This window comes from Eschscholzia californica, unplaced genomic scaffold (genome assembly GCF_041429995.1).
Source record: "Eschscholzia californica isolate CP2 unplaced genomic scaffold, dmEscCali1.0.p SCAF_4, whole genome shotgun sequence".
NCBI lineage: Eukaryota > Viridiplantae > Streptophyta > Magnoliopsida > Ranunculales > Papaveraceae > Eschscholzia > Eschscholzia californica.
This window is the reverse complement of record NW_028238461.1, coordinates 10002501-10023741: the sequence shown is the minus strand read 5'-3', so window position 1 is coordinate 10023741 and position 21241 is coordinate 10002501. Positions and strand designations below refer to the sequence as shown.

Sequence of the window (21241 nt, the reverse complement as noted above, 5' to 3'; positions counted from 1 at the left end):
AAATTACTAAAGAGAATATTGAAGATATGAGATAACTTGTTTTAGTCTTACATATGGGCTAGGTTTTCTCATCAGGTTGGGCCTCTAGGCTGGTTTGCCAAAGAAGCCTGAGGTGGTACTGGGTTTTAAGGCACCCAATAATGAAAAATGATGTTGTATTGAGATGGATGATACATCAGTGTGATTACCCATCTTCATACTACATAAACCGACACTAGATTAGAAACCATATGTGCATAATATCGAAAAGTACACGTAGTTTCATATTTAAATACAAGAACGGTTGCATATGGATTGAGAGTTGAGACTACATTACAATTCTTGGTGCATTATATGGAAAACACACATAATTTCTTATTCAAGTACAGTAACGACTCTACGTCTATCAAGACTACATTAAATACTCTAGCTGCGAAATATTTCTAACTTATTGATCATATTGGTACATAATGCCTTGCTCCAAGTTTTGAGCTAGGATACAATATAGTTATTCTAGGTAATCTCTTATTTTCGTCTTAAGATGCTAAAGTGGTGGGTGAGCAACTACCAATGGTACAAGCGAGCACATCCATGTATTCCCTCGTAATTGTGAATGAATCATAGACATTCCCATCTCTGCTCTTTTTGTATTCAAAGAGTAAAGAAGTGTGATTGAAAGCAGTCATCTTCACAAACCCAAAGTCATAATCTCTGTGTATACTCCACTTTGTCGGGGGGCCGGTTATGAAGGCTGAAAGATGACTTCCTCCACCTCCTGCCACGACATGTATCGTTCCGTTCCATAACCCCGAGAAATGTGACGTTTCTGAGTTCACACATATATTCTGCATTTTCGTACAAACATTAACATCAATCCCCTCTAAGATATGTATTATGTATATTAGTGATGCGTCTTATTCTGATTCACTACATTGTTGTTTTAAGTTATAGAAGAGACTCCATTCTATAGTCAAGACAATGTCTCATCTTAAGTATCTTTGTCGAGAAAATCGGGGACAAAATTGACATGGGAGCCGAAGATGGTTGATCTCTGCTCGAGTTTCTAATTAAGAGAGACCTCGTGGCACTTCAATGTCAGACATGCCCGATCAGGGAAACCTTTTCGGTTTCAATCTCAGTTGTCAACTTAGGGCAAAACATAAGTACAAGAAGCATTTTCGTCGCAGTAGAATATTATATCGAGTTGGTGGCTTACCTCATAAATTTGGCAGGTTCTCTCATAACTATGAACATGACCATAATAAGCAATATCAACTCTATATTTCTGCCATAGTTTTTGTAAACTACTTCTTCCCATGGGTTCTTCATATGATCCTTGTTGAGCATACCAAGCATTTGATGAATAACCAAGAACACGATGAGTAGCGAATATAAGCCATGGTTGTTTCTGTCTATCTGATGTCGAAAAACATTTCTCAATGAATGCATATTGCTCTGTTCCTTCTCTCCAATCATGTTCTGAATCTCCGATACTGTAAGATAAAATAAATATGAGAGGGAGAGAAGAGTTGTATTGATAGTTATTGGATTTAGCTATTACATCTTTGGCCCTTTATATAGGCTCTACAAGAGAGTCACAATATTAGCCCATCCAATGTGGGACTATTCATTCAAGACACTCATAGACTATCTATTCTCTAACACTCCCCCTCAAACCAATGTACTTATCAAGATTGATAAGTGCAATGGTTTGATACAATAAACTTCACTCATTACATTAACATTTAATAAAAAAGGCAAAACAACTTTTGTTCTTCTCTTGAATCAATGGTGATTTGGCTTCCTCCATAGGCTTCCTCCATAATACTCCCCCTCAAACTAATGGGACTTGCAAGTGTGGAAGACCATGAGTTTGAGTAGATTTTCCTTGATGATGCTTCAAATTCTTACTACTAATGTTGGTGTTGCTTTAATGTGTGTGCTTGAGGTAAATAAGATGTAGATTAGTTGTAGTTTTGGCCCACTTGGGCTTTAAACAAGAAAGAAGAAGCATGATAGCTAGGCCCACTTGAGAATGAGAAAGAAAGATGAAAAGAGAGAAAAGCTTAGCCTACTTGGGCTTAAAAGAGAAAAGAGAAAAACATAATAGATTGGCCCACTTGGGCTTGAAAGAGAAATAGTTGAAAGAGAGAAGCTTAAAAGCTTGGCCCATTTGGGCTTGAGAGAGAAAAGAAAAGCTTAATAGCTTGGCCCATTTGGATTTTAAGAAGAGAATAGATAGTCTATGAGTGTCTTGAATGAATAGTCCCACATTGGATTTTAAGAAGAAAGATTTGTAAGAAATTTAGAGTGAGAAAGGTAAAGTATGAAAAAGATTTTAGAGACACACTTGAACACACAACATCACACCAAGATATAGGCACCACAGTTCCCAAATAATTTTTTTTTTTTTTGAAAGCACCAAGTAGTTCTAGAGAACATCATTCTTAGGAGCACACAGGAGAAGCCCAGCAACTTTAACCCTTATGATCCGAAATCTTAAAAGCACCCACATAATAAGGAAATGAAGTGGAAACCCTAAGCAGCTGGCCTTCTTCTTCATCACTTTCTTTCACCCGAACATGAGCTCTTTGAAGAGAGAGAAAGGAAGAAAAGTGAAATGCATCAAAAACCAAGAACAAAACCATATCTCAAACCCATCCAAACTCACAAGACAAGTTATGAAACTGATTAACGCCCACTATCATCTTATTTACTGTTTGCTATAAGCAAATAATGTACTCTTTGTCCCTCTTAAAAATAATTCACTACAGAGATTTGGAACAAACTATTCCCATCACCATCTTTAAAAACCATTTGAAAAACAGTAAAGAAACTTTGAAGGTGTTTAAATAGCAACTTTGAAGGTTTTAGATAAATAGCAACTTTGAACCATTCAAAACAAGAGAGAGAAAGTAAAGAAATTTTAGAAAATGAAGATGAAGTAATATAAGAGAAAAGAAGATGAAGATGGTCTCTTAACAGTGAGGTTAAGAAAATGAGAGAAATTCAAAGATTCATATTTGGTTTATGGATGGATGATGAGGAAAAGAAGAAGAATAAGTAGGGAGGAAATGAGCTGGGATGAAATTAGAAGTAGTAGTAAGAGAAGTTGGAAAATGATTGAAGAACACCCACATCTAGACATCTGATGATGAGAAATTAAAAAAAAATAGAAATAGTGAGATGAGAGAGTGATGGATCAAACAGAGATTTTAGAAGAAGGGGTTTTTAGTATAATAATAAAAGGAAGAGATTTTGAAACATTTGTATAGAACAGCCACCAAGAAGAAGAAGTTCATGAGTAGAGTTTGGTTTTTGACATTGTGAATTTGAAAGGAAGGCCACCATGAAAGTTGAACAAATATAGTTGTTTGCTTTATACTCTTTTAGATATTCATCTCCTACTATTAACAAGTAGGGATAGATAGATTTAAGAGTTAAAGATTGATCTTCAATCCTTCAACCTTTAATGGTGAAAACCATTGTTGAAGACTTACATGAAGACTCAAAATCTTTGAAACTTGACTACTAAAAAAAAAAGATTGAACTTATTTAGATTGAAAAAGTAAACTAGAAACCTATTCCGGTAATACTCCGGCGACACTCCGGCGGACGGTAGCCATTGACGGACTACGCCGCCGGTTAATCGGAAACCCAAGGATCTAACTCTTTTAGAGTTTATAAGCTCTTGATACCATGTAAGATAAAATAAATATGAGAGGGAGAGAAGAGTTGTATTGATAGTTATTGGATTTAGCTATTACATCTTTGGCCCTTTATATAGGCTCTACAAGAGAGTCACAATATTAGCCCATCCAATGTGGGACTATTCATTCAAGACACTCATAGACTATCTATTCTCTAACAGATACAAAATCGAAACATTCCATAGTCAACAGAGTACCAATATTTAGCCCGATTTTCGGCGGGAACATAAAACATAGTTTCTGCTGGCACACCACATTCTCCACCCGAATCTGTTGTGTCGTAAAACGATCCTGAGTTCGGTCAATCTCGTTCGTGGTTTCCACTAAAAAAATCAAAATGATAGATTTCAAACTGTTTGTTTTTCTATGATTTCATATTTGAAGTAGTTCTTTTTATCTGAAAAGATAAAGGTGAGAAAGTAGAAATGCTCAAACAAACCTAGCCACCATGTAAGGAACAGCAGAAGCGATGGGCTCAACCATTTCGGTAAACTGGTCCCATTGAGAGATGAAACCATTTGCATATGGAAGGTCACCGATATGGAAAACAATATCGTAGTTACCCAAATCCGATGTAAGGGTGTCTGTCGTGTTCAGAGAACCTGGCTGGTAGTTTTGGTACTCATTTGAACCATCTCGTTCTGCCTGCATTATACGTTATATGATGTGAAACTATGCTATCTTCAGCTATATCCTGTGAAAATCTATGATAACCTACATTCAGGCACTGATGATTGATATCAAAGTCCATAAATAAAGATCTTTGTTAATACTTTACTCGATATATATATATATATATAGTACAGACCTTTCCAGTATCTCCAAAAACAATCACACGTTGAAGAGAATTCTGCCCTGGATATGGAGGTGCTTTGAAAGAGTAAAGTTTGCTCCATATATATGTTCCATTGTTCAATCTGTGCCCCAACTTGTATGTATATCTGCACATACATAAACACACATTTATATTGTTATATGTCAAGTTCATATAAATGGATTTCATCAAAAAAAAAAAAAAAAGTTCATATAAATGGGAATTTTCGTCACCAATTATGCATAATCGATGTGATAAACTTACGGGAGATTAGGCCACAAATTCTTTAAGAAACTTGTATGGAAGAATCCTGGTTCTCTCCAACCTACTGTTCGAGCAGGTGGTCCTGACAGGCGTTCCATATAATACGATATAAATATAAATTGTATATAACATAATAAGTCTGGTTGAAAGATTGGTGGTGAAGGTGAAATAAATCATACCACACATGCTGGTGCGGGTGAATGTTAATGTCCCAGCGGGAGAACGTGTTTTCTCTTCCCCTTTGATTCCCCATTCAACGAAAGGAATCGATTCATCTATGTCATAATCACTTGTCCATGTTACTGTCATCTGCATTGATATATAGGTTAGAAGCCTATAATCGTTTTTGTAAGAAAGAGTATATAATATGATATAAATGAAACGAATAGGGAACTACTTACTTCGTCCCATGACTTTCCGATTGCTAGACGCGGATAAAGAGGCGCCTTTGGGTTTGCAAATGCAATCTTATTCGAAACCGCTATTAACTTTGGCTGCAAATTTTGAACCAAACTAGGGTCAATATCATCCTCAAAGATTCGTCGATTCAAATGAATATTTTTTTAACTAATTGTTTATCCAAGAATCTCACTTCACTAAGTGACTCTATTTATTGAGTGAAAGAATAATTTTTTTACCTTAGAGAGGCCACCCGAAAATAAACCAAAGGCAAAGTCGTATCTCTGATTGATAAGCGGAATCTCAAAGATCCACTTCCAGTCTTTACATAGTTTGGAGTTGAGTGATTCGCAAATTGGTACTGAAATAATACAAGTTAAACTTGTGAGAATAGTTCTATACGGGACAACAAGGATATTTAACTCCAAAACTAAGCAGTAAGAGGAGAGTAAATTTCATAAATACAAACCTTAATAGGGGCAGAGACCAATAATGGAGTGAGGAAAGCTGGAGTCCCCATAGTGGGATCATATGTGGAAGCACTACAATAATAATAAAAGTAATTCTGTAAGTTCAAGAAAATAGAAGGGGGAATACAAGTAATTAGGGGAATAAAATAGAAAAAAAGTAATTTAATTTTGTCAAAATAAAAAGAAAATTAAAGTTACTTGAATATGGATGGAGAAAAAACTGCCACCCAATCTTCTGGTGAAGGATTCGGATGTACAAATTTAACAGTCATCCATTGACTGCTCTCTCCCTGTCGAACCAAAAAACAATCAAAATCAACTGATTTTTTGGTATAAAGGTTTCATCCCATGCTAACAATTTTTTGTTTCGCCCTATATTCCTGTGTCAATTTCAGTACCAAATTACTTATGTGCACTGATTTTATCGCCTCCTGTGGGCAACATTTAGCTTATCATTATTACCACTATATTATTATTTATTCATTATTCGTGAGTTTTTATTTTTATTTTATACTAATTAATAGAAAACAGTTTTTATTTTTATTTTTATTTTTATTTTTATTTTTATTTTATACTAATTTCAGTACACCTACTAGTCCATCACTCAACAAACCAACATAAAGGAGAATAGTTTTATTTATTTTATTTTAACATTTGATAGAATATTCAAGAGAATAAGTGAATAACAATCGAAAAAAATGGAATTATCTTGTTTTAATTTGGACTACTGTTTTCGTAGTATTGAGCGATCTGATCCTAATTAATGAATGGATCAAAAACCCAAGATATTCTTTGTGACCCGGGCTTTAGAGAAAAAAAAATTGTTGAATTTTATTTGACTTCGTTAACGATTGTATATGTTTTACAGTAAATGTTCAACTCTAATAATTATCTAGTATCTAACATTAAAATAAAAAATATTTGTTGTTTAACATATGCCTTAAATAAATAAATAAATACTCGTACTGATATTTCTGGGAGATATGTATTTTTATTGTGTCGAGCGAGTCATTTTGGGAGAACCCGTCTATACACACATTTCTAAACAATCAAACATATAAAAGTCCCTCTTGCATCCATTACAGTGGTTGATTTTTTAGAATTTTGAAAAGAAAACTTATGTATTTTGATATATGAATTATTCAATCTCAAACTTCTTATTTTAAATATGCAATTTATTTTATTTTCGCGTGGGTCTTCGTCCTTGTTCCATCTCTCGTCCTTCTTGTTTTTAAAAAGCATTTAAAAGGAAATAAATATCTCTGCAAAGATAACAATAATGTCTCTGTCAATAAATTTTTGATTTTTCTACATGGAAGAAGAGATGTCTAGGTGCACATAGAGAAGCTAGATTAGCTTGGGACTTGATCTATTGGAAAATGACTATAAATTCCAAACGGAATCCCGACCGAGTATGTGGTCAGGGTCAGATTTAGTGAGATAAAGTGTTTGTGTCCAAACTTGCAAACCATGAAACTTCTATATGTCTATGTGGGACTAATGTTAGAGATCTGGCCTCAAATACTTGTTAAAATAAAAAGGATAAGTGGAGTTAATTAGTTGTTACCTTCAAACCAAGAACGTTAGGATAAGCTTTGATGCAGGGGCGGAACTAGGATTTCATGCCAGATAGGGCAAGCCTAAAATCTCTATAAAGTAAACTCCTATTTGTAATGTGTGTTGGCCTTACAAAATCTAACACAAACACGAGACAATAGTCTAAGGAAATCCTTTCGTATCATGATTTTGTACATTTATCTTAATAAGTTAATAATCCAACTTAACAATAGAAGTGATCTTTTAACTTAGATTTACAAATTAACTTTTTTTTTTGATGAGATAGATTTACAAATTAACTTAACATTAGATAACTCAATTGAGTACCAAACATCGACATCGATAGATTCTTTATCAACTATTATACATCTTAAAGAAAAAAAAATTGTATATTATTAATCATTAGTCTAAGATCTTTATATTATAATTACTCAATTATACTTTTTATGTTGAAATAATTACTCAATTATACTTGAAGTAAACAAAATTATATACCCAAAAGTATACACAAGCAAAAATTGGATTTTCTCTAGCAATTATACTTGAAACCAAAATGAAATAAAAAAGAGAAAATGGGTGGCAGAGGGATTTGAACCCCTGTCTTAGCCTTGGAATGGTGCAGACTCCACCACTGGAGCTACAGGAAGTGTAATTGATATTAGTAGCTTGAACTACATATGTGGAGATCAGGCCGGGCAACTGCCCAGTCTGGTCTCCACATAGTTCCGCCCCTGCTTGGATGGAAGCATCATCATGAAACCCAAGTTCAAGATTGTGCATTAAGATCTTGGATAATGGTTGAACACCCATCAATTCTTCATGAGTTGAGTAGTAATCTTGACTTCCATGAACATCCAAAGACAAACATAGTAACAATAAACACACCAAAGAATTGAGAGATAAACTCTTCATGTCACCAAATTCTTGATATGATGATTTTGATTTCTCTATCTATGAGGTTGAACTATATTTATATATAAGGGCCTTGGCCTTGCTACCTATCTACCTCGTGGGATCATACTCTCTCTAGTCTCCTTTTTCTCTCTCTACCACAAATATGTAGAGCATGAGAGTGTTCCCAAGAAAATCCCAACAAGCTGAGGTGGCCTAATCTCCCTTTGCATAGATGAAAATATTTGACAGGATGACTCTTAGATCATGATCTCTAATTTAGCTCACCTAGAGTTGTTGTAATGAAATTAACAATTAGGCTTATGACCCTTTCCTTAATCATTATTAAATTAACATTAAATAATTAAGTGTGATGCACAAGGGCCAAGGCTTAAGGCTACTCCCTATAAGGGTTAAAGACCGATCCCTCCCACATTCTCCCTCAAATTTGCCTCAAGGGAGGCGCTTTTAACAGTTATAGGGGGCGCCTCTGTAATATCCCATGAATAAGTATCTAAAGGGTTCAGACCATCCCCTGTCTAAGTTGTCCGTTCTGCCTGAAAAAATGAATTTTCTCTTCCATCTTGCTAGTCCTGTTCTCAATTTTATATAAAAAATGGTGCACGTTAGTTACGATCTTTTTTTTATTTTTTTGTTGCTCTAATTATTTACAAAATATTTAACATTAATAAAGTAAATAACGAGATCCGAAATTTAAATGTCTATTATATTTTTGTCTATGTTTTATTGGCTAAGAAAAGATTTCAATTATTAATTTATGAGTAATTTCACAGATAGATCTGCTAAGAAAAAGTAACATGGAATTCCTTTCAACAAAATGTTTTAATATAAAAGTTTGGTTCACGTGGGAAATATAATGTATTTAGAAATGATTTATAGCTATATTAAGTTAAAACAACTTTTGGGTGATCCAATATTGACGGAAACTCAAATTACCACATGATTGATATAGGATAAAAGAAGAAAATATTAAAACTCATAAATCAACGTATCTGAACTTACTAATTTCAGAACAAAACAATTATCACAAGTGTTGTTAATGCGCCCTTATTCCATCAATACAGAGAATGCAACGTACAGGTTTATAAAAGACTATCTTGGGGGAGTCATTGAAAACCCCAAGCAACGTACAATTTATGATGATCCCCTCTTAATAAACATACCACGGGAAGAGGCTCAAAAGTTTTATTTATACACATTTTAAAGTAAATCAATAATAAAATGCACCTTGAACAATACATTTTGAAAGATCAAAAACAAATGATTTTTTTTGTTGTTGAAACATAACTGATAGATCTGTTTAGTGTTCAATAGTAATCAAATTAGGGTTGATAGAGTTATATAGCACCTTGAACACTAATTGAAATTATAAATAAATGTCGAACTTTCCGTAACGATTATAATACTTTTAGGCAGGTCATTTGGGGAAAAAAAAGTCGAAGTACAAAATATTAAGAGGAGGTTGAGACTTTTGTCAATTTTTATGAGGAAACAAAAGTTCTTCTTCTACATCTTCTCCCATCCGACCATCGAGAGAGAGAGAGAGAGATATCTGAGAGAGAGGGAGATGGTCGGAGGTAGCCTGAGGAGAGAAGAGAGAGACCTGAAAAACAAATGTTAACAGCAATTGCAGTTTACCGCCGACTCTTACTAGGTATCAAGAAAATGGTTTTTTTTTAACGGGGTTCTGGGGAAAACAAAATGTTTTGTCTAAAATTTTCTACCCAAAATCTTGTACTCTGTAATTTTTTTATTTCCTCAAGACATTGACCATATTTTTTATGTTGTGTTGAGCGAGTCACTTTGGCCGAGAGCGTGTAAATGAATACAATTCTATACAACACATTCTAAGCTTTGAACTTACAAGATCTCTCTTGAATCCAGTGCCAGTGTAGTGGTTGTTTTTCTTAGCATTTTGAAAATAAAGCTTGTGTATTTTAAAATATGAACAATACGATTTATTCAATCACAAAGTTCATATTTAAAACACGCAATTCGTTTTATTTTCGTGTGAGGCTTCGTCTTTGTTCCGTCTCTCATTTTTCTTCAAAGCATTCAAAAGAAAATAAACATCTTTGCAAGATAACAACAATGTTGTGAAACTAAGGTTTCGAAGATGAGAAAGAGAAATGAGATTAGGGTTTCAATTATGTTATTCATAACAGATTTGTGTTCTCTCTTTTCTCTCTCTAAATATTTCTTTTCTTGTATACATAGAAAGTGCAAGTGATTGAAATGAAATCGAGTTCATAGAGATTTCTTACAAATGTCTTTGTCAATCAAATTTCTATTTTTCTACCATGAAGAAGAGATGCCCACAATGCACATAGAGAAGCTAGATTAGGTTGAGACTTAATGTAATTAGGTATGTCAAAATCCATTTTTAGCCACAAAACTTGTGTACCTCCGTGTGGGATAAATAGGAAAATTGTTATAATCCCAGCATTTTAAACCCTAAATGGACAAGTACAACTGAACCACAATTAGAAAACAAAGGGAAACAATAAAATATGGACCGTTCACTCTCGTGATCAAGTTGTGTTTGTCCACTTAGTGGGTTGAAAATGTTGGATTGTATGGCACCCGGTATTTGTTACAGCGATTTGGGGTCAAATATTTACTCAAGTAAAATAACTTTTTCTACTTGCTTTCATAAATAAAAGTGCATTAAGATCTTGGACAGTGGTTAAACATGTTAAGTTTGTAGTCATCCAACTCAAAATCAATTAGCAATGAATGGAGAGGACTTATACATTATATTCTTGGTTGCTAGTTACCCTAACACGTATTCTTTGTTTCGGATGACATGGAGCACGTGTGACTTTTAAGCCTATCACTTGTGGGCCTAGCTCTGATACCATGTTAAGTTTGTGGTCATCTAACTCAAAATCAATTGACAATGAACGGAGAGGACCTATACATTATATTCTTGGTTGCTAGTTACCCCTCCTCCCATGTGAGACTATTCTCACAGAACACCCATCAATTCTTCACGAGTTGAATTGCAATCTTGACTTCCATGAACATCCAAAAACAAACATAATAGCAATAAACACACCAAAGAATTGAGAGATAAACTCTTCATCTCACCAAATATTTTTTTTTTTATGAGATATGTCACCAAATACTTTTTTTTTTATGAGATTATTGAGATATGTCACCAAATACTTTTTTTTTTTTTGTTGAACTATATGTCACCAAATACTTTTTTTTTTTTTTTTTTGATGAGAGAATGTCACCAAATACTTTTTTTTTTTTTTTTTCGTTGAAAATGTCACCAAATACTTGATATGATGATTTTGATTTCTCTATGTTTGAGGGTGTACTATATTTATAGGGGCCTTGTTACCTAGCTACCTCATAGGCTCATACACTCTCTCTCTCTATCACTCTGGTCTGCTTTTTCTCTCTACCTCAAATATATAGAGCATGAGAGTGTTTCCAATAAAATCCCAACAAGCTGAAGTGGACAGCATAATCTGAAAAGATTTTAGATTTGGCAAGATGACTCTTAGATCATTCTTAACATTAACACACCAAGAGTTGTAGTGAAATTGACAGCAAAAGTTAGGCCCACTTCAAAACAATTACTAACAATTAGCAATTAAGCTGATGAGCTTTTCCTTAATCATTCTTAAATTAACATTAAACAATTAGGTGTGATTAACTAGGCGACACATAAATCTTATTTGTTGGGTGACGTAGAGCAATTGTGGCAGTTAACCTACCGCGTCTAGACTTAAGTATGATATCATGTTGAGTTTGAGGACACCCAATTCAAAATAATTCACAATGAGGAGGTAAATCCTACATGTTGAAACAATAACCCCATCCACCTAAACCGGTCAAAATTATGCTATATCCTAGCCTAGAGTCTGGCAAAATGTCATTGTTGACATTTTTAATTATACAATTTTCATTTTTCTATATGAGACTATTCTCATACAACACATCTTATGTTTTAAAGTAATTTCACTGCAAGATATTTTTTTCGAGGAATATTACAAAATATGCTCAATCTAAGTCAAACTGTATTTCAAATCTAATTTGGCTGATCATAATCAACTTTATAATTGATTGGGTAACTTTAAAAGTGTCTCCTTAAAGTGTTATTTGTGTCATTTTACTTCACACTCCCCTCTAAAATTTGTCTCAAGGGAGCTCCAATAAGATTTTGGGGCTCCTTTAAAACTACCCTAATGGGTTGAAATCTACACATTTAAAAAGTGCACCACAATTTGAGAACGAGTAAAGAAAATATAATTGATACTATAACCTAGGGGTGGGAATCGGTCCGGACCGGTCGGTATCGGACTCTAACTTCATCGAACCGGTTGACTCGGACATAAACTGTTGGTGACCACCTATTTACTCGGGCGGACTCGGACGGTGACTCTCAAGAATTCTTTGTCCATTGACCGTCCAAGACCGTTTACTTTACCGGTCCAGTCGGACACCGGACGGTCTCGGTCCGGACTTTCCAATAAATTTACTTAATTCAGAACTTTATTTTTATTACCACAAACAAAATTACTTACAAATGAAGATGTTTAGCCAAGAAATCAAAAGTAAATATAAAAAAGAAAAAACACAGTGGATCATCATTTGACAAGATATAATTAAGCCATGCACTAATGTTTGGTCTTCCAGAGGACTATATGACTATAGCCAACGATCATCATATATTCATATGTCTATAAAATTCAACGGTCAACTTCTAAAAATGAGGACAGTTTAGTCGGTCAACCTATTCGGTCACTCGTACCGGTCGGTCAGCGGTCGGTCCTTCGACATAGAATTTTGACCGTGACCGTCCGTCAATTCTTTCGGGCCGGTCGGACTATGACCGTTATGACCATCGGGTGTCTATGGACACTTTTTATCTCGGTCGAACGGGTCGGATAGCGGTCTTCCGGATCTTTTTCCCACCCCTACTATATCCTATGGACCAACTTGGGCCTCGCCCGTCATGCTAACTTTATTTTACAAAATGCATGTTTTAGTTGAGCCAATGCGTTTTCTTTTTGTTTGTTTATTATACTTTTTCTCGGTGACTCTAATAATTCACAAAATATTCTACATAAATAGAATAGATAACAAGATCTCAAACTTTGATGTTTAAAAAATATTTATTATATTTTTGTCTACAATTTACTTGGCTTTCCCATTAGGCTTAGGATTTATGTCAAATTAAATTTGTGAATATCATGTCAAAATAATTCACAATGAATTTGGTTCATAGATATTCTTTTAGGCATTCTAACCTTCCAAGTCACAGGAGATGTGAGGCCTATATAAAATTTTCCTTCTCAACAAAATCACCATTGAATGGAGAAAGGGTGGGCCTATATATTTAGAGGCGCCCTCCGGGAATGTACCCATTAATATAAGACTCTTCTGTCTGATCTTGCTTTTTTTGCCTATCTCAAATTTTTAAGATGACAAACTCAACATATAAAGTAATCTCAACTTTTATTTTCCTTAATTCCTCATCATCTAATTAGTGATCAACTTATGTCAATTGTTTACTTGTTTTTTTGTTTTGGTAGTTGGTACTCAACACTCAAAGTATCTTCTCACTATCTCCTCTTTGTTTTTTTCCTTAACACTTTTTGTTTTTAATTAATCCTACCTAAATCCATTTGAGGGGAAGACACATGAAAGAGATGTATCACCTCAAATCTTATCAACAAGTCAAAAAATAGAATAATAGTAATGGTAAGGTAAGTGAGGTGACATGTCATGTTTGATGATTTTTTTTTTTGTTGAAAAGTCATGTTTGATGATTTAGATGAACCTTATTTATACACCAAATATATAGTTGTATCTATGATGAAATTTCAACTTATTTCTCCACTTAAAAGTGTATTCAACTTCAAATATCTAAAGATATTAACAAAAATATTATTTGATTCGAAAATAAGAATCGATTGCAGTCGAAAGCTGATGTGGTCGGTTCTCGCTGATCATGAGAGAAAAACGTACTGACCAATGAGAATACACCACATTATGTCTCAAATATCAAATTATTATTAAGAAATATAACCGGATTTGTGCCTTTAGAATATTTCAAATTTCCTATTTAAAAGGCTATAAATTATGACACTTAGAGATGATTCAAATATCTAAATATGAAACGGTTGCTTTAATTTAGGAGAGAGTCCTTCCTTTTTTTTTTCTCTTTATCTCTTTTACTTTTGAAATTTAAACTAATTGGAGAGGGAAAAAATTGGATTAAGAAGGTGACATGAAAACAATTTTAGCTCAAAAAAAATTCTTCAACCCAAAGGTTCAAAATCAACTACCTCTGTCAAATCTTGTCTTTTAAGCAAAACTCACAACCAAAAGCTTCCATATCTCACTTCTAAAGCTTCCCACCTTCTTCCTCTATCTCTCTCTCTAAACCCACAAAGGATTTCATTGATTCATCTATCTATCTTGAAGAGACAGAATAGGAATGGGTTCATTTGGAACACCAATCAAAATGTGGCCTAGTTCTTCTCCTTTGCTTGAGACATCTTGTGGGTATTTGCTTCAAGAATTGAAGGTGGGTAATTGGTAAAATACATCTATGTTTTAATGGGTTTTTTTTTATTTGTAGTTATTGATTGATTGATTGATTGGTTATATAGTTGATATGGGATGAAGTTGGACAAGATCAAGTAGAGAGAGAAAAAACACTTTTAGAACTTGAACAAGAATGTTTGAAGGTTTACAGAAGAAAAGTGGATAATGCAAATATTTCAAGAGCTAAACTTCATCAATTATTATCTGATTCTGAATCTGAATTGACTCATCTTCTTGTCTCTCTTGGTGAACAATCTCTTCCTGCAAGGGTAATTTTACTTTAACTTCAAACATCTTAATTTCTCCTCTTGTACAAATGGACAACAAAATTAACAGTCTGGTTTTATCCAAATTTTTATTTTCATTTTTTTGTCCTTAACATGGTAGACTTGTCCATGATAGGGCCATCGGCAAGTAGCCCACGGGTTTAATCCGCGACCTTTTCATGTGAGAGATTTGTATGTGCAGACGAAACACCTTGTGAGACTAGCAAGTTTATCTATACACGTAACAAGTGTGTGTTATAGCAAAGTTGACCCACTAGTTAGACTTGTAATGTGAGATATCTGTATATACAGCCGTATTGGGTTTATCTATATACACGTAACAAGTGTGTGTTATAGTAAAGTTGACCCACTAGTTAGACTTGTAATGTGAGACGTCTGTATATACAGCCGTATTGGGTTATTTGTTTGTACGGAGTTTTTGAGAATGGAGAGCATTTATCTTCTATCAATTAGTACAATCCAACTTTGAACTTATTGATGAAAAACACTTGAAATAAGAAAGAATTAACTTAAGTTGAAATATCATCTTGCAACAGCCAGAGAAAGTTGCAGGAACATTAAAGGAGCAACTAGATTCCATAACTCCAGCCCTAAGAGAGATGCAACTAAGGAAAGAAGAGAGAGTTAAACAATTCTTGGATATTCAAATCCAAATAAACAAAATTTCAGCTGAAATAGAAGGCAAATCAGAGTCTATTAATGAAATTTCATCATCTTTTGATGTCAAAGTAAATGAGGATGATCTTTCAATAAAGAAACTCGAAGAATATCAATTCGAACTACAACGATTACAGAACGAAAAGGTATAACTGGAAAAGAAAATAAAAGACTATTGTCTTCATTTTACAAAGAATGATACTAATGGTGTTTTGGTTCTTGTTTTTTCGATTTCAAGAGTGACAGATTAATGAAGGTTGAAGGGTATTTAATAGATGTCAAGAATCTTTCTGCAACTTTAGGAATGGATTCTTCGAAAATCATTCAAATTGTTCATCCAAGCTTGGATGAAAGTGCTAGTCTCCATGGACAAAAACAACCGAAAAACATAAGCGATGATATATTGAGTAGACTAGATAGCACTGTTGAATCACTCAAAGAAGAAAAGCAAATGCGACTCGACAAGGTAAACTCTCACTAGTTGTTTTTGTGCTTTGGTAACGGGCCACTCAACCCATTGCCAATACTTTCACTGTTGGGCCACCCGACGTGGTAAAAGGGCGGTGACGCTCATGGTTGTTGTTGGGTAACGAGCCGCTCAGCCATTTTCACAATAGTCCTTGTTGGGGCAACCCACTTGGTAAAAGGCGGGCTCATGCGGATTCGTCAGCACAAAAGTTCAAGCTTCATTCATGGTTTTGCATCTTTTTTGCAGCTTCACAAACTTGTCAAAGCATTACTAAACCTGTGGAGTCTTATGGACACATCATACGAAGATCGTAAACTATTTGCTCATGTTACCAACTTCATATCAGTCTCAGCAGCTGAAATATCGACTCCAGGAAGCCTTGCTCTTGATATAATCCATCAGGTAAATTTCACATTCCGAAACTAAACCAATCAAAGTAAACTCAAACGAAAGATTCGTAGATAAAATTGTGACTAAATAGTTGAACAAATTTTCTAGGTGGAGGCTGAAGTTGAGAGATTGGATCAACTAAAGGCAAGCAAGATGAAAGAACTGTTCCTTAAGAAACAGAGAGAACTAGAGGAAATATGTAAGAGAACTCACATGGAAATACCCTCTCAGTCTGAGATTGACAATATACTGAACCTCATAAACTCGGGTAATATCGGAAGTCATATCTTCGTGTTCTTTTAATCCCTATAACATCTATATATATATATATATATATGTAGGCCATGCCGATCTCATGGAAGAGCCCATGAACTGACTTATACAAGTAACTGCAGGAGAGATTGACCACGCCGATCTTCTAAAAAGCATGGACGAGCAGATTCTGAGAGCAGAAGAAGAAGCTTCAAGTAGGTACGCTATAATGGAAAAGGTGGATAAATGGATGTTATCACGCGAAGAAGAACGATGGTTGGAAGAATATAACATGGTAAGTTTATCTTAACTATTATAGGTTGGCTTTTCGACCATTACTTCTGTAATTTCTTCATCTTTTTTGTGCATCTTTCTAGGACGAAAATCGGTATTCAGTGAGTAGAGGTGCTCACAAGAACCTGAAACGTGCAGAACGTGCACGAATAACAGTTAACAAGATCCCGGGTATGAACAAAGATTATTGGTTAATGGTCAAAATCTTCATGTTAATGATGTATATTATACTATACTATACTGTCCTATACTATATTGTACTATACTATAATCATCAGTGTTGTATGTACAGCTTTGGTAGGTTCGCTTATAGCGAAAACTAAGAGTTGGGAAGAAGAAAGAAATAAAGTATTCTTCTATGACGAGGTAATATATCTTCTGAAGGTTCTTCAGTAAACTTTCCATTTCAACAATCGATATCTATCTTCCCGATTTGACGATTGAAACTCTGAACCACTTCCCTTCTTACAGAGCTCTCACTGATATACAGGTTTTATAATTCGATAAATTTATTTTTTTAATCTTGTGGGTTTTTTAGGTACCTCTATTGGCAATGTTAGAAGAGTACAATTTTTCAAGGCAAGAAAAAGAGGAAGAAAAACAAAGACTGAAGGTAAGCATAACTTAGTATTAAATATACAAAATTCCACTTTTTTTTCGTAGATAAACACGATTTTGTTTGCATATCTATCACGAATTTATCGTAGTGTATGTTCTAATATTGGTGTCTCATTCGCATAGGAGAGGAAGAAAATACAGACTCAAGTCGAACAAGAGTTCACATCTAGACCGACCACAAGTAGTCTTCGTCTTCCAACTAGAAGCATAAATGGAGGTAGCATAAATGGAGGTTTTGGCAATGGGGCTACACCTGTAAATAGGAGATTTTCTATGGGAATTCCACAAGTGAGATCAAATAGCATCAACTTTGGTGCTCAAAGTGTGTCATTTATCAAGGAAAATAAGAAAACTCAAGGACAAAGAAGACAATCTTCTCAATATGTTATTGATGATGATACAACTTCGATCGTCTCAGCCATACATTTGAACCCGTTATATCGTTGATATATCCGTAGCGATTGATGATAAATTTCAAGATATTAATGTAGTCGAACTTGTAAAAGAATAAGTTTTATTTCTCATTGTCTTGTTCATACGTAGAGTCTGAGTTAACTTCGATTTTTAGGCTAAAGAATGTTTGATGTACTTAGGTTTGGGTTTTCGACATCAATAACTAATCATTTACCTATCTGTGTATGTTTTTTGAACTTCTCTTGAAGAGCTTTGGATTCAGTATTAAACGATCCTGGAGTGTGAAGAACTCTCGTCATCTTACCTAGTCATAATGCACAATTTTTTTAAGAAAACACGGAGGCGAAGAACAAATATAAGAAAGCTAGAAGAACAAAGAAAGATTTCAGTTACAGCTGGAAACATAGGGTTTAGGGTTTAACACAAATACACATAGATTCAAGTCTTTGTTCTTGATCAATCTGGCTATAATACCATATAACCTTAACACATATTAACTACTAAGTATTTTGTTTACGGGTATTCACTCAGGATCACATGCACTGGATAAATATTCGAAAGAAATACCTTCTCCAATTCGATTTGCAAAACTTAACCTGAAGAGACGAACACCCGAGGCAGAGTAGCTTACGCTTTTTGGGGATCTGCGGACAACTGATTCACACTGTTCACAATACACATTACTAATACTACAACTACTATTAAGACCTTGACGCTTCGTTACTGAGCTGTAGGTTTTATACGCCTCCCTGCTCACATAGGTCTAGCAAGGCCAATGTCTGTAAAACCCAAAAACAGAAACGGACAGAAAAATGGCAAGTATCAATTTTGGTTCAAATAGGATTCAGATGAGTAGAAGTAAGAAAATGGTATATGAACTTCGTTTACCTCAGGAATGGATAGCTCAAGACGAAACTTTGGACCGTCATAGTGGTGAAGAACTGGCCTGAAAGAATCTTCTTCCAAAGCCTTGCAGATTTTCCTTATGCGGATCCTCACCTATTATATGTTTCAGACTTTCAGAATCATGGTTATACACAAAACAGATAAGGTTTTAAGACATTAGACCGTTCTTTAGAGATTTACCTGTGCAGGAAACCTTGATTCGCCTTTACATTTTTTATCTTCCCATGCAGTTGGGTCGATGTTAGATCCCCCAAAACTTGCTGCCTGGAGATGGCGAAAACAACAAAGAGATTATACAGAATTTAACATAAAAACTCAACATTGATAATTTGATAATTCACTGTTTAAATCCATGACGAAGATTTCAGAAGTAATACAAGAAGAAAGATGGAAATGTCAAATTCGAATTTCTTTCAGGATGTTAACTGACAAGTATAGAACATAACCTCAAATATCCCGTGTAGCTGGTGAGTAGTATAGTTATAGAGAAACAGAGGTAAGCCTGGTGTTATTGCTCTAACAGAATCCCTGTACCTCGGTGGTAAACCTGCAAAGATAGGTTAAATACCTAAGAAATCAGATTCAGGCTACTTAAGTTAAATTCACAATTCCCGTTAACGATATTAGCAATCCAATCTGAGAGACCCGTGACTCCATGAGCCTAATATTGAAAATTTCAAGCGTAAGCTTAAAGTCTAGTTATCGTGTGAATAGAACAATCTAAGCTGTTAAATATTCTAAGACAACAGAGCTAAACCTGACTGCATAATGTGTCTATTTTAAGCATCGAAAGAACAACCTCTTGCATAAATAAACCTGTCCTACATCTTAGAATAAGTTTCATAATGTTCCGACTGTATTCCACATACATGAACTTAAATCCTCTCGTCCCACATGCCACAAGGGTCCACAAATAGGCACACTAAATAGTCGAACTCGTAAGAGACCCAATGGAAAGAGTAGAATCTGATGCATAAATGAACGGAGCAATGAACAAAATAAAGTACACAGTTAGTTACCAAAAAGCTGTCGCTTTAGGTCTTCTTGCATAGTGTCATTGTTACATACGAAAATGTAACCACCGAGAACCTCATTCCGTGGAAGTGTCTCAGTCGAAGGCAAGGTCTTGAACCTCTTGTCAGCAGCATTGTTGTTGTCGTTGTTGTTGTTATTGTTGTTGGACTCTTTGGTGTTAAGGTTATTGTTACTGAACTTGTTCGACATTGGCAAGTTAATATTCCCAATATTGTTGACAGTACCTTTCTGATATACTGCATTCATATTGTAAATGCCGTTCCTGAAGGAAGGCTTGTTCACAATTTCATTCACTTTAGAGTCCAAATTCAACAAGTTGAAATTAAAGTTTTCAAATTTGTTTTCTTCCGAAAACGCCATCTTCTCTCTTGGTCGCACTTCTATAGAGCCCTTTGAGAGATCAAGGTTGTTCATCCGCTCGCCCTTCGACCTTGTTTGCTCAGCCAGTTTAGAAGCAGCAAGAAACCACTTCTGATCCTCGGAAACCTTTGTCTGTCCTCTAAGCTCATCTCCTAGTTGCCAAAAGCTCTGTTGGTTCTCCATCTTTCAAAACCCTAGTATTTAACCAAAAGAGATGCATTAGCACAATCTGTGGAATTGAGTATTTCCAAAGGCCACATGATACAAATCTAAGTCAATATGACTATATGGTTTTGAAATATTCCCAAATCCACCAAAAAGCTTCAATCTTTGACTACTAAAACTCGAGATTTGGGTGGGTAAGAAAATATTAAAGAGTCAGAGAGTCTATTCTAAATCCAGGACCATGAATTCAGCTACAGTAAGAGTCAATTTGTGCCCTAGAAGTAGTAAACTCTAACACAAGTAAAATTACCCAAATCCCATAAGAACAAAAGATAATATGAACAAAATACCACAGCAAAATTCAGTACAAGCATAAACCTTTAGCCCTAAAAATTTTAAAACAAGATTACAGAGAAATCTAGAGTGTTATGCTTCAAAGATCAAAAAGTCCCCAAATGAGTGAGCATTTTACTGAGGATGAACTGAAAAAAGAAGCATGAACAAATGAGTAGATCTAAATTTACCTACACAAAATTAAACTTGAAATGCAGGATGGGGAAGCTTCAAGATCGGATTCAATTGAGAAATTCAGGCTTTAATCTGTAGAGATAAGTGTGAGATGATGAAACCCTAGATTTTGAGGATCAGAAGAGAGAGAAAACTATCTCGTCTCCTCCGCTCATAAATCGGAGGCACGATACAAGTGAAAACAAACGAGTACT

General features: G+C 34.8%; 2 protein-coding genes and 1 pseudogene across 4 annotated transcripts in view; 1 reads left to right on the top strand and 2 right to left on the bottom strand.

Annotated features, from left to right (window-relative positions):
- Positions 1 to 242: 242 nt before the first annotated feature.
- LOC147542486 (nucleotide pyrophosphatase/phosphodiesterase-like) lies at positions 243 to 8179 on the bottom strand (annotated as a pseudogene). Its single transcript, XR_015223521.1, has 14 exons — positions 7936 to 8179; positions 7204 to 7237; positions 5835 to 5926; positions 5636 to 5708; positions 5406 to 5527; positions 5169 to 5261; positions 4947 to 5076; positions 4768 to 4849; positions 4498 to 4630; positions 4129 to 4334; positions 3849 to 4012; positions 3747 to 3756; positions 1196 to 1472; positions 243 to 824 (listed from the first exon to the last, which is right to left on the bottom strand). The product of XR_015223521.1 is annotated as a nucleotide pyrophosphatase/phosphodiesterase-like (transcript).
- Positions 8180 to 13996: 5817 nt separating this feature from the next.
- MAP65-8 (microtubule-associated protein 65-8) lies at positions 13997 to 18270 on the top strand. The gene is made up of 11 exons (XM_086672962.1): positions 13997 to 14652; positions 14738 to 14941; positions 15496 to 15762; positions 15855 to 16082; positions 16332 to 16487; positions 16584 to 16743; positions 16871 to 17022; positions 17105 to 17192; positions 17314 to 17387; positions 17560 to 17634; positions 17763 to 18270. The coding sequence occupies exons 1-11, from the start codon at positions 14563 to 14565 to the stop codon at positions 18084 to 18086; spliced, it is 1818 nt and encodes a 605-aa protein (XP_086529088.1). The 5' UTR covers positions 13997 to 14562; the 3' UTR covers positions 18087 to 18270.
- A 148-nt stretch (positions 18271 to 18418) lies between these two features.
- Positions 18419 to 21241, bottom strand: part of LOC147542484 (B2 protein-like) — a 2900-nt gene continuing 77 nt past the window's right edge. The window contains exons 1-6 of one of the 2 annotated variants that reach the window (XM_086672963.1): positions 21044 to 21241; positions 19979 to 20548; positions 19406 to 19506; positions 19140 to 19223; positions 18942 to 19052; positions 18419 to 18832 (exon numbers count right to left, since the gene is read on the bottom strand). The exon at positions 21044 to 21241 is cut by the window's right edge and continues 77 nt beyond it. In XM_086672963.1, the coding sequence (XP_086529089.1) occupies positions 18791 to 18832; positions 18942 to 19052; positions 19140 to 19223; positions 19406 to 19506; positions 19979 to 20537 (897 nt within the window). In that variant the 5' untranslated portion in view covers positions 20538 to 20548; positions 21044 to 21241 and the 3' untranslated portion in view covers positions 18419 to 18790. The remainder of the gene's footprint in view (positions 18833 to 18941; positions 19053 to 19139; positions 19224 to 19405; positions 19507 to 19978; positions 20549 to 21043) is intronic. The other variant, XM_086672964.1, reaches the window with a different exon arrangement.

Excerpts from the sequence above, each read along its gene's own strand:
- MAP65-8 (XM_086672962.1), top strand. The coding sequence starts at position 14,563 with ATGGGTTCATTTGGAACACCAATCAAAATGTGGCCTAGTTCTTCTCCT. Across the intron at positions 16,744-16,870 it reads ACTGAACCTCATAAACTCGG|GAGAGATTGACCACGCCGAT; the intron begins GTAATATCGGAA and ends AAGTAACTGCAG. Across the intron at positions 17,635-17,762 it reads AAGAAAAACAAAGACTGAAG|GAGAGGAAGAAAATACAGAC; the intron begins GTAAGCATAACT and ends TCATTCGCATAG.